Source organism: Martes martes, assembly GCF_963455335.1.
Source record: "Martes martes genome assembly, chromosome: 1".
Lineage (NCBI taxonomy): Eukaryota > Metazoa > Chordata > Mammalia > Carnivora > Mustelidae > Martes > Martes martes.
The window spans coordinates 130003250-130015895 of record NC_137888.1 but is presented as its reverse complement, the minus strand read 5'-3'; the positions used below and the strand labels follow the sequence as shown (position 1 = coordinate 130015895).

The 12646-nt window shown below is 34.8% G+C and overlaps 1 protein-coding gene across 1 annotated transcript in view; it reads right to left on the bottom strand.

The window, feature by feature from the left end:
* Positions 1-12646, bottom strand: part of PIK3R4 (phosphoinositide-3-kinase regulatory subunit 4) — an 82492-nt gene that overhangs the window by 29620 nt on the left and 40226 nt on the right. The window contains exons 9-11 of the mRNA XM_080824306.1: positions 11655-11858; positions 2744-2945; positions 576-763 (exon numbers count right to left, since the gene is read on the bottom strand). Of these exons, the coding sequence (XP_080680432.1) occupies positions 576-763; positions 2744-2945; positions 11655-11858 (594 nt within the window). The remainder of the gene's footprint in view (positions 1-575; positions 764-2743; positions 2946-11654; positions 11859-12646) is intronic.

Here is a 12646-nt window from a genome sequence, read left to right as displayed (position 1 = left end):
AGTATTTTTGCTATTTTACAGGTATGTTATATTAGAGGAAGAATAAAAAGATTTAAAAGGTTCACTGCAAGCTAATAATTATAATCACATTTGATAATGATATCTTCAACCCACAATTTTAGATCACTTTATTGGTGAGTACTCTAACACAAGATCTTTTTTGATACGTTCAATAATTAGAGACTTCCCCTTGGCTATAAAATTAAAGATAAACCTGTTTTTAGAAGGACACATGTCCTTAACTATAAAGAACAAACTGAGGGTTGCTGGAAGGGAGGTGGACAGGGGATAGGCTAAATGGGTAATAGGCATTAAGAAGGATACTTGTTTTGAGCACTAGGTGTTACATATACAAGTGATGAATCACTAAATTCTAGTCCTGAAACCAATATTACACTATATGTTAACTAAGGAGAATTTAAATAAAAATCTGAAGAAGAAAAAATAATGAAACATATCCTCCCTAAAGGACAACTCACCATATTGATTTTTCCAATATAGTACACAGCCTTTAAACAACCAAAACAGAATGGGATTGAAAAACAAAAAGAGGATTATTGCCTAGGTGGTAGTACCTGTGGAGAAGTTGACAAAGGGACACAAATGCCAGCAGAAGACTCAGAACGAGGTGGTTTCCCAGTCTGAATCACCTCCTGGTCAGTCCCTTTAGGTAGAGCCTGTGGGATGTTTGGTGGTTCCAGTGACCCAAACATGCTTTTCCATTCTTCATTTACATTTGAGTCTTGTTTTACATGTTTTCTAGCTATGAAAACAGAATCAGAACAGTCAATCTAAAGGAAACTTCTGAAATCAATATGTGCTTTTATTTATTTTTTTGGTGGGGGAGGGACTTCACATGCTATCTGTTCTTTCTGATCTCTGGTTTATTTATATTTACACATCAACTCATTAACTCTCACTTTATCTCTGGGATAAATGGAACAGATGCACTTTCAATGGTATTAATAATTAGACCTAACTGCTTCCTAGTTTCGCAAGGCTAGCTCAATTTCAAATAACCACTTTATCTCAAGAACCAACAATAAAAGCAACTTTTTCAAATGTCACTGACCACACTGCTAAATATGACCTATTTCTAGTATTACTTAGGATACAAACAAACCAAATATAAAAATCAATTGTTATACACTTACCTCCTGAGTATAAAGAGAAACCTTTTTTAAAAAATCTTTCTCCAATTACAAAAAGTACATCAAATAACACAAAGTTCTAGCATTACCAAAATATAACGTGAATTGCCCCCATAACTTTGTAAACCTCACAGACTATATAGTTTAATGATACACCATATCATTTTGCAAAAATTAAATAGTACAAATATAAAGTGTTTCACAACCTGTTTTTCTCTTAACTAAATACACTAATTGTTTATTTAACTATCCCCCTATTAATGGATACTTCAATTATTTCTTTTTTTTTTAACTGAGAACATTCTTATACATATTTCTTCACATGCTTATCGGTATTTCCTGGAAGAAATTTCCAGAATTGAAAATGGTGACTCAAAGAGTAACAACATTGCCTTCTAAAAAGAGTATGTTCAATTTATAATCTATCAACAGTGTATGGCAATGCCTATTCCCTATCCCCTTACTAACAATAGGTATCATTCAGTCTTTGCTGATCACATGGCAGAAAAGGGCATCTCATTGTTTTGGATTTATTTATTTTTTCAAACATGCATTTCTATTATTCTATCAGTTTTAAGTTCAAATCCTTCAATATTTTTCTTTTGGGGTGCTTGTGTTTTTCTTATAATCTGTATCAGTGTTTCAATTATTATCGATGTAAACCACAGGTAATTACGTTCCAAATAATTTTACCCCAAGTTTGGCAGTTAGAGGTTTATTTTAAATATAATTCAGCTGTCCTTAAAATCTGATACTATTTTTAAAGGCATATACCTGGAAGTAACTACACCTCAGAAAGGGTTAAAGGAAGAACACACAAAATCATAAAAATCTCATATAGTCAATGTCTATTAACATTCTTGTCACAATAGCTGACAGTTCTAAATCTTGAAACTTCAAACAATTAAGTCTTCTCTCACATCTACTCTTTTGTATTTCATTGTTAATAACAAGATTGTTCTTTTCAATTCACTGGGCATTACCTACTAAAACAAACTAGATAACTATTTCATTTTAACACAGACTATTGACCTTGGCTTGGTGTTTAAAGGATTAAAAAATAGGAATTCATCGTCAATATACATCTCCATAAAGGCAACATGATTTCACATAAGAGCAGAGCTTTGGAGTCAAGCTTTGGTTTGAATCCTGATCTGACACAGAAAGCCATGACTTTGACAGGTTATATAACTTTTTTTTTCCTTTTAATTTAATTTATTTGTCAGAGAGAGAGCACAAGCAGGGGGAGCAGCAGGCAGAGAAGGAAGAGGGAGAAGCAGGCTCCCCACTGAACAGGGAGCCTGATGTGGAACTCGATCCCAGGACTCTGGGATCATGACCCAAGCCAAAGGCAGACACTCAACCAACTGAGCCACCCAGGTGTCCCTATATAACTTTTTAACTGTTAATTCAGTTCTCCACTTTTCCTCCCCGCAAATTTTCCTGCTACATAATAGAGTCACCCACAGTACTTTGACATTCTATATTTGGAAAATATGGTTTTTCATTTTACTACTAATTAGCTATAGCTAACCTTATGAAGTAATAATAATAAGCTAAACACACACAAACATACAAAAAAACATACTAACCTCGCTTATCATCAGGTTCCTGTCTGGTTTTAACAAGATCAACTTGTCTCCCAGTTATGCCTAATGCTGCTAAGTCAATGACACCTTTCTGACTACTATCATGGAGATGGCTCTGGTCTACTATATTGGCCTTTGCTTTGTTAGATTTCATCATGAAGTCTTTCAGTGCCAAGAGTTTGTCTTCCTCTTCCTCTGTCATTCCCTAAAACCAAAAAAAAAATACGTTCTAGGTTATTTTCAAAAGCAATAACAGGCATTGGAATGCCTAACAACTGAATGTCAAACCACTACTGTAAAATTTTAAGAATCAGAATGCTAAAATAAACCAAACAAAAAGGCAAGAGAAAAAGAAAGTACCAATACTGAACATCTCACTATTCTGATCTCCCAGAATACCCTGTATTGTGGCATTTTCTTTTTTTTTTTTTTAAGATTTTATTTATTTGTCAGAGAGAGAGAGCATACACAAGCAAGTGGAGTGGCAGGCAGAGTGGCAGGCAGAGGCAGAGAGAGAAGCAGGCTCCCTGTTGAGCAAGGAGCCCCATGTGGGACTTGATCCCAGGACCCTAGGATCATGACCTGAGCCAAAGGCAGCGGCTTAACCCACTGAGCCACTCAGGCGTCCCGCATTTTCTATTTTGTATCACGATTTGTACCTTAACTTTCTTTCTAAATGGAAGCATTCAGTATAATTCATCTTTGAAATCTCTAAAGAAATTAATACAGTGCCTGCTATCTATTTTATCTTTAATATGTAACTCTGAATAAGCATTTACTATCTAAACAAAAATTCTGGAAGTACAATATTAAGTAAAAGAAAGCATAACTATTTCAACCTTGCTCTTAGATGTGTTGAGAATATTAAATGAGACACTGTTTGTGAAGGGACTCTATGATACATAAAACATTCTACAGACGTCAGAAATTGATATATGCAGACTAAACAGCAAATGCAAGCAATACACCCTAGGATAACAGTATAATTAAAGTTAGACTGCCGAAGTACAGTGAAATTCTATTACTTACTATACGTGTAAACTTGGGCAAATTACCCAATTTCCCTAAACCTCTACTGATTTATCTAGAAAATAAGGATAATTATTAGCATCCATCTTATAAGGCAATTTTGAAATTTTTTTTTTTTTGGCTATTTTGAAATTTCAGTTAGTTAATCTACCTAAGACACTTAAGAATACTTGAAACTGACAGCCAATAAATACTAAATAATTAATTTAAATAATTCAATGTGAAACAAATATTCTGGTAAATGGAACAGTACTGCAATTTTTTCTTAATTTTCAAACCATCCACAGAATCCTCTAGAATGATTTTATTATGCCAACGGAAAAAAAATTAATAAAATAGCAATTCCCAAGGCCTTAATCCAGATCCTACTGGAGTTTAAAATAATATTCACAACCCACAGTCACAACAGGACACAAACTCTAGAAAGTTAGAAAGCTAAGAAACAATAAAATAAAATTGTACTAAAGTACAATAATCATAGAGAGATCCTTGACTGATTTTTTCCAATACAGGCCTGAAATTCTTCATTTATTTTTATTTTTCCTCCTAAAATTTGCCTAATGTAGACAATTTCACAGCTGTAGCAAGAGTTCTATTCTTTTTGTTAGACAACATTTTAGTTCATAAAAGAGTTCATAAAAGTTCATTTTAGTCCACATAAGGGGTCACCATAAGAACCATAAAAAGGACTGAAGTATTAATATATGCCATAACATGGAGCAACCTTGAAAATATTTTGCTAAGTGAAAGAAACCAGACACAAAAATGCCACATATTGTACAGTTCCATTTATAGGAAAGATCCAAAACAGGCAAATTCCTAGAAACAGAAAGTAGATTTAGTGGTTGCCAGGGGCTAGAGGAAGAAGTAAATGAGGAATAATTGCTAATGGATATGGCATTTCTTTCCAAGATGATGAAAATGTGAATTATTCTGTATGTGTATTATCTCAATAAAAAACATTAGAAGTGCACCATGGAGGAAAAAGCTTCTTTTAAACAATAATACAATCATATTAGAGTTTCCAGACTCCCATAGGACACACACCTAAGTCAGAAATTGCAAACTGACATTACTAGGAGCAATCATCCTTAAACAGGAAGCATTTAGGTGAACTGTCAAGAATTAGTAGTAATTTCAAGACAAGATTATAAGTCAGGATTTTTTCTTTAGTATTTGGTATATATACCTAAAGGACATTACAAGAAAGGAAAACTGAAGAACAAATCATTTACAAACCTAAATGCAAAAATACAGTATCAGCAAAAAAAATTCAGACTACAGAAAAATTTCATAGAATATTTATATTACTTACATGTTTAAAGTATTTTTATAAGAAGTCTATTTAACACATTAAAAATAGAAAACTGGAAGAGACCAACTACTAGAAATAAAATTGAATCAGTAAGCAAAACGCTCACAACAAACAAAAATCTAGGACCAGATGGCTTCACAGGTGAACTCTACCAAACATTTAAAGAACAGTTAATACCTATTCTTCTCAAACTATTCCAAAAAAATAGAAGAGAAAGGAAAACTTCCAAATTCATTCTATGGGGATGATACAAAACCAGACAAAGACACCACAAAAAAAGAGAGCTAAAGACCAAAATTTCTGATCAGCATATATAAAAATCCTCAACAAAATATTAGCAAACTGAATTCAACAATACATTTTAAAAAAAAATCATTCACCATGATCAAGTGAGATTTATTCAGAGGATGCAATGATGGTTCAATATTCGCAAATCACTGTAATACATTAAATGATCATCTGATTAGATATAGAAAAAGCATTTGATAAAATACAACATCCATTCATGATAAAAACTATCAACAAAATGTTTTAGCAGGAACATTACCTCAACATAATAAAGGCCTTATATGGAAAAAACCCACAGCTAACATCACACTCAATAGTGAAAAACAGAGCTTTTCTGCTAACATCAGGTACAAGATAAGTATGTCCACTCACACGACTTTTTATTCAACAAAGTGATGGATGTCTGAGCTATAGCAATTGGACATGAAAAAGAAATAAAAGGCATCTGAATTGGTAAGGAATAAGGAAAACTGTCACAATTTGTAGATAACATGATACTATACAGAGAAAGCCCTAAAGACTCCACCAAAACATTATCAGCACTGATAAATGAGCTAGGTAAGTTGCAGGATATAAAATTAATACACAGAAATCTGTTGCATTTCTATACACTAATAACAGAGCAGCGGAAAAAGAAATTAATAAAGTAAATCCTTTTAAAATTGGACCAAAAGGAACAAAATACGTATGTATAAATTTAACCAAGGAGGTGAATAACCTATACTCTTGAAAACTATACAACACTGATGAAAGAAATTGAAGACAACACAAATGGGAAGATACGCTATGCTCATGAATTAGAAAAATTAATATTGTTAAAAAGTCCATACTACTAAAAGCAATCTACAGCAATCTGTATTCAATGCAATCTTTATCACAAAACCAACATTTTTCACATAACTAGAATAATATTAAAATTTGTATAGAATCATAAAAGAGCTCAAACAGCCAAAGCAAACTTGAGAAAGAAGAGCAAAGCTGCAAGTAACACAATCCCAGAATTTAAGATATACTACAAAGCTGCAGTAATCAACACAGTATGATACTGCCACAAAAACACACACATAGATCAATGAAACAAAATACAGAACCCAGAAATAAACCCATACTCATATGGCCAATTAATCTATGACAAAGAGGCAAGAATATACAATGGGAAAAGATAGTCTCTTCAATAAATGGTGCTGGGAAAACTGGACAACTAAACGCACAACAATAAACCAGACCACTTCCCTACGCCATACACAAAAATAAACTCAAAATAAATTAAAGACCTAATCGTGAGACCTGGAACAATAAACCTCTTAGAAAACACAGGCAATAATTTCTTCGACATGGACAACAGAAACATTTTCCCAGAAATGTCTTCTCAAGAAAGGGAAACAAAAGCAAATATAAACTACTGGGACTACACCAAAATAAAAAAGCTTTTGCACAGCAAAGGAAACATCAACAAAACCATCAACAAAACAAAAAGACAATCTAATGAATAGGAGAAAATATTTTCAAATGATATATCCAATAAGGAGTCAGTATTTAAAATATATAAAGAACTTGTACAACTCAAAGAAATAATCCGATTAAAAAACAGAGTACATGAACAAACATTTTTCTAAAGAAGACATACACATGGCCAACAAACACATGAAAAGATCTTTCGTCATCAGGGAAATGCAAATCAAAACCACTGAGATATCATCTCACACCAGATGGAATGGCTAAAATTAAAAAGACAAGAGATAACAAGTATTGACAAGGATGTGGAAAAAAGGGAACCCTCATGCACTGTTGATAGGAATGCAAACTGGCACAGCCCCTGTGGCAAACAGTATGGAGGTTCCTCAAAAAATTAAAACTAGAACTACCCATATGATCAGTAATTCCACTACTGTGTATTTACCCAAAGAATATAAAAACACGAATTCTAAAAGATATATGCACCCCTATGTTTATTGTAGTATTATTTACAATAGCCAAAATTTAGAAGCAGTCCAAGTGTCCAATGACAGATGAATGGATAAAGAAGATGTGGTATATATATATATGTGTGTGTGTGTGTATGTGTGTGTGTGTGTGTGTATATATATATATATAAAATGGAATATTACTCATATATTACTCATATATGGAATATTACTCCATATATATAGTGGAATATTACTCAGCCATTAAAAAGAATAAAATCTTGTCATTTGCAACAACATGGAGAGACATAAAGAATGTAATCCTAAGCAAAAGAGAAGTGAGTTGGGGGAAGTCAGAGTGGGAGACAAACCATGAGAGACTGTGGACTCTGAGAAACAAACTGAGGGTTTTTGGGGGGGGGCTGGATGAGCCTGGTGGTAGGTACTATGGAGGGCACGTATTACATGGAGCACTGGGTGTGGTGCATAAACAATGAATTTTGGAACATTGAAAAAAAAAATTTTTTAAGAAAGCTAGTCAAAGAAAGATAAGTCCCTATGATTTCCCTCATATAGAATTTAAGAAACAAAAGAAATAAACAGAAAAAAAGAGAGACAAATAAAAACCCAGACTCTTAACTACAGAGAACTGATGGAGAGGTGGGGGGTGGGGGGAATTGGTGAAATAGGTGAAGGAAATTAAGAGTAGACTTATCTTGATGAGCAATGGATAATGTATAGAATTGATGAATCACTATATTGTACACTGTTATGTTAACTGTACTGGATTTAAAATTTTTTTAAAAAAGCAAGGCTTAAAAGAATCAAACTGATTCCAAGTAAGTTAACTGTACAACACAACAATCTGACACTATGTAAAGGAATTCAGCACTCTAAAAACATAAAATTCATTATCAACAGAGAAAGAAACTGGGTGGCTGGGGATCAGGGATTATAGGAAAACCTGTATTTTATTATAGATCTTCCAGTATTTTTTCAATTTTACACCTTGTGTTTACATTACCAATCCAGAAGTATTAAAATAAAAAATCATTAAAAAATTAAAAATTTATGGAGTGCCTGGGTGGCTCAGTTGGTTAAATGGCTGCCTTCAGCTCAGGTCATGATCCTGGGGTCCTGCAATCGAGCCCTGGGTCAGGCTCCCTGCTCAGGGGGGAGCCTGCTTCTCCCTCTCCCTTTGCCTGCTGCTCCCCCTGTTTGTGCTCTCTCTGTGTCAAATAAATACTTTTTTAAAAAATTAAAAAATAAAAATAAAAATTTAAAGTATTTGTCATTTTTTAAAAGGAGTGAAATCAGAATATTCTTATCCTGTATTACTGCTTGATCAAATGGATACAAATAAAACAGCTCTTGTAGATGCAATTCTAAAATAGCCCCACCATGTACCACCTCCAGATGGTAAGTTCTACTGAAAATCTGGAGTTCAGGCAGATTCTAACTTCCATATGTTCCAAAAGTGTACTTTAAAAGTCTATTACCCAGAACCCTGAGCATATTTTCCCACAGAAACAATACTAGGATGGTCTAGAAAAGCCTATTTCACCCGTTATGTATCTGAAGTGCAGTCCTATACAAAAGAGCACTGTAAAACCCCAATTAAGAAATATTTTGTAAGAATATTCAGAATTCCCATTTGCAGAGGCTAAAAGCATCCTTCCCTCTGTATCCCTACGTTAGGAACAGGGACTCAATTCTTACCTCCAAAGTCTCCCCTGACTCCAAGCCTCTGTGAGTAATCCCAAGAAACTCAGGTAGTACAGGGATCAAAATGAAGTGAAGGCAGACAAAAGGCATGCAAGGAGCTGGAGGAGATGAACTGCACATGGACCCTTCCTAAATCCATAAAAAAAACTTAAGCAAGCCTCTCAGCCTTAGCTCCCAGCCCCTTATTTTGAGGCAAGATGGCATGGTGATTGGGATACCTGGGTAGCTCAGTTAAGCATCTGCCTTTGGCTCAGGTCATGATCCCAGGGTCCTGGGATGGAGTCCTATATCAGGCTCCCTGCTCAGCAGGGAGTCTGTTTCTCCCTCTGCCTGCCACTCCCCCTGCTTGTGCTCTCACTCTCTCTGACAAATAAATTAATTAATTAAAAAAAAAAAAAGAGAGAGAGAGAGAGATGGCATGGTAAAGGAGTTAGATGGGTTTAGTTCCAATGTCAGCTTTGAAGCTTACTAAACTGTGTGAGCATAGACAACTTAACTATCCTCACTGAGTCAGTCTCCTTAACTATAAAGTGGGGATAACACCTGTTGTTCAAGCTTGTTACATAAGGACAGTCACAAAATATGGACAGCACCACCTGCAGTGGTAGTCTTGTTGTAGGTCCTCAAAAAATGGAAGCCAGTAATCTTCTGCTGTTACTTCTGAGGACCTCAAAGATTCTAGCCTGCTCTCCCTCCTACTTGTCCCTTGAAACAGAGTACTACTAACCCTTAGGAGTCTCCTAGAACCGTTGTTCACAGAAACAACATAAAACCAGGGAAAACATGGTCCTCCTTCCCCACTCATACAAATGAGGGTGCAAATGACAGACAAATGAATACATCAAGTACTAACATTTCAGAGGAATACAAGTCAGTGTGTTTTACTGATTTCATCATGGTACCCAATAACAAGGGCTGGCTGTGGAAGCAGTGATGGTAGAAGGGTTTAGGAGGACAGCAGGAAGCAGAAAGTAAAAAAGCTATGAAAACTGCTCCTTTCCCCTCCCTCCTTTTACCCATGGCAATGGCAAAACCTATACACACAGCAAGGTGAAAAGTAAGAACTGGTGGCTAGAGTGACCCTAAATAACTAATGACTTACAATGAAATTTTAGTATAGAAGCTTTTAATTTAATACACAGGATTTGTAGAAGAGAGAAATACAAGGAATCACACCATCTAAGCCCAAGGAAACAGCTAAACTGGGGTGGTTTTTATTGCATGCTAAAATCTTTTCAATAAGGATTACTTACTCAAGAGAAACAACAAGGAAATGTGATTCAATATCTAATTTTCCATAAATTGTTTTCTAAAATATAAAATACATCTAATGTACAAGCCAAGGTTAAAAGAAAACCCAAAGAAAAAGCTCTTTGGTAATTCAAGTCACACCAAATTAAGTCTTCTAAAATATAGGAAACAGAACCACTGGCCTGGAAGGGACACTGAGAAGCAGTTCCAGCCTCCAGGTAAACTGAGACCCAGAAGAACCAAAGTTATTGACCAGGCTCATATGGGATATTCAATCACCCAAACCAACACAGGAGCATGAAACGGCACTGGATATTTAGTGACTAATACAAGAAAGGATTTATATCTTCAAATTTATCAAATTCTCTCTGGCAACTGAAACATTTTCTCATCTTCTTGTTAGGTAAGACATGACTGACAAGTATTCTCTTAACCAAAATGTCCTACAGACTTAAATATAGTCATTAAAGTTATTTTTTAATAACTTTACTCATTTACTTTCTAGATCATGGGGCATTTATTCAGAAACTGTAGTCTCTATTTCTACCATTTTCATTTCTATCTTGACTTAAGTTCCATATAACCCTTTTAAAACAGGACACGGAATCTAGACTGTTTCTAAAGAGAACTTACTAATTCCAAGTATAATGAAAAGATTACTTCCTAGTTCTAACAAGATTTGGTAATTGATCCAAATCATAGGCTTTCAATATACAGTAGTATCTGGTTTATTCAATCTAAGATGTATTATAAATCCCAGTTATTTCAGCTGTTTGCATGTAGTGAGAAAACTCTAAATTTGGACTGAAATAAATTAGGATCTCTCTGTCCTATATCTGTGCTTTGCAATGTTTCTTCTAATTTAATTTTTTCCCTTTTTTTTGGTGAAATATGGAACTGAACCAAGAATATTAATCAAATTTAAGGTTGTATGTACTCTCTCCCTTATCTGTACGTGCAATAATCACGTAAGAAACTTAATAGGTCGGGGCACCTGGGTGGCTAAGTGGGTTAAAGCCTCTGCCTTCAGCTCAGGTCATGATCCCAGGGTCCTGGGATTGAGCCCCACATTGTGCTCTCTGCTCAGCAGGAAGCCTGCTTCCCCCTCTGTCTCTCTGCCTGCCTTTCTGCCTACTTGTGATCTCTGTCTGTCAAATAAACAAATAAAATCTATAAAAAAAAAAAGAAACTTAATAGGTCTAATATGGCTCAAACCAATGCCTTATCATCATCCCAGTATCTCCTAGATGCCAAGGCAAATGTATATATTTGTCAGGTTTATTTACTCATTTGTTATGATGCAACCTAAACAACCAAAAGTATTTTTAATAACTAAATGGATGCTTGAATGTTTTTATGAAATTTGTGTCTAAATGTTAAGATTTCAGAAATGTAATACAACCTGTGAGAGCAATTTCTTCAGAAGCTGTGCTATGGCAGGATCCTCCGGTGGAGGGCAGTCAGGAAGAGACCCATTTCGTTTCTTCTGGCGCATGTGAAGATGTCTGAACAAGCTAGTAATATCTTTAGACCTCAAAGCATAATCAAATATGGAACGACTTACTGGCTCTTTTAAAACACTGAGCAGAACAAGTTTCCTTTCAATCTATATTAGGAAAATAAAAAGAATCAGCCAAAGATACAACATATAGTACAGTTATTTTCATATTCAGTAAATACAACTTGTACAAAGTTAATATTAGTATCTCCTCAGAAAATGGGGGATATCAACATCTGCAATTTTTCCTTCAAAGAAAAAAGATTACTACTGACCTATAAGAGCTAAGGTTTTTCTTTACATTTTTAGCATGTGAGTACACATCTGGGTCTTCCATACTGAAAGAATAATAGTATACACCCAGGCTAGAAAAACTTAGAAAATGACAGAGAATTTTTCTGGATGCCAGAATGTGAGATGACCTCCTAGATCAAAAAAGTACCTGTGGCTTACAGGTCTAACAGCCAGCGGGTACTGACTGAGAAAAGATGCTCAACAGTCACAGGGCTGACCAGGAGTCATCATGTTTCCCAGTAGTTTCAACCCCCTCTTAAAAAAATTACTCTCTCCACAGAGTTCATGAAATCTTTCCTTTAATTATTCCTAAGAACACCCTCCTTGTCAATGGGTATATAATAAAAAGGATAAGCATACTAACCAAAACCAATAGCATCTTCTTTTAGACATATTTAACTATCGGATAATCTGGCCAGGGGAAACCAGCATAAAAGGGTACCTTTTGTCTAATTCAAACTGTAGAAAGGCAAGATTTATGATGGATAATTAGCCTTTCAACTCCCAATCCTGGCCTTTCAAAATATAAAGCAATAAAAAAAGACCCCCCCAAAATATTTATACTATATTTATATCTCTGAGAAATATATGTATATGTATAT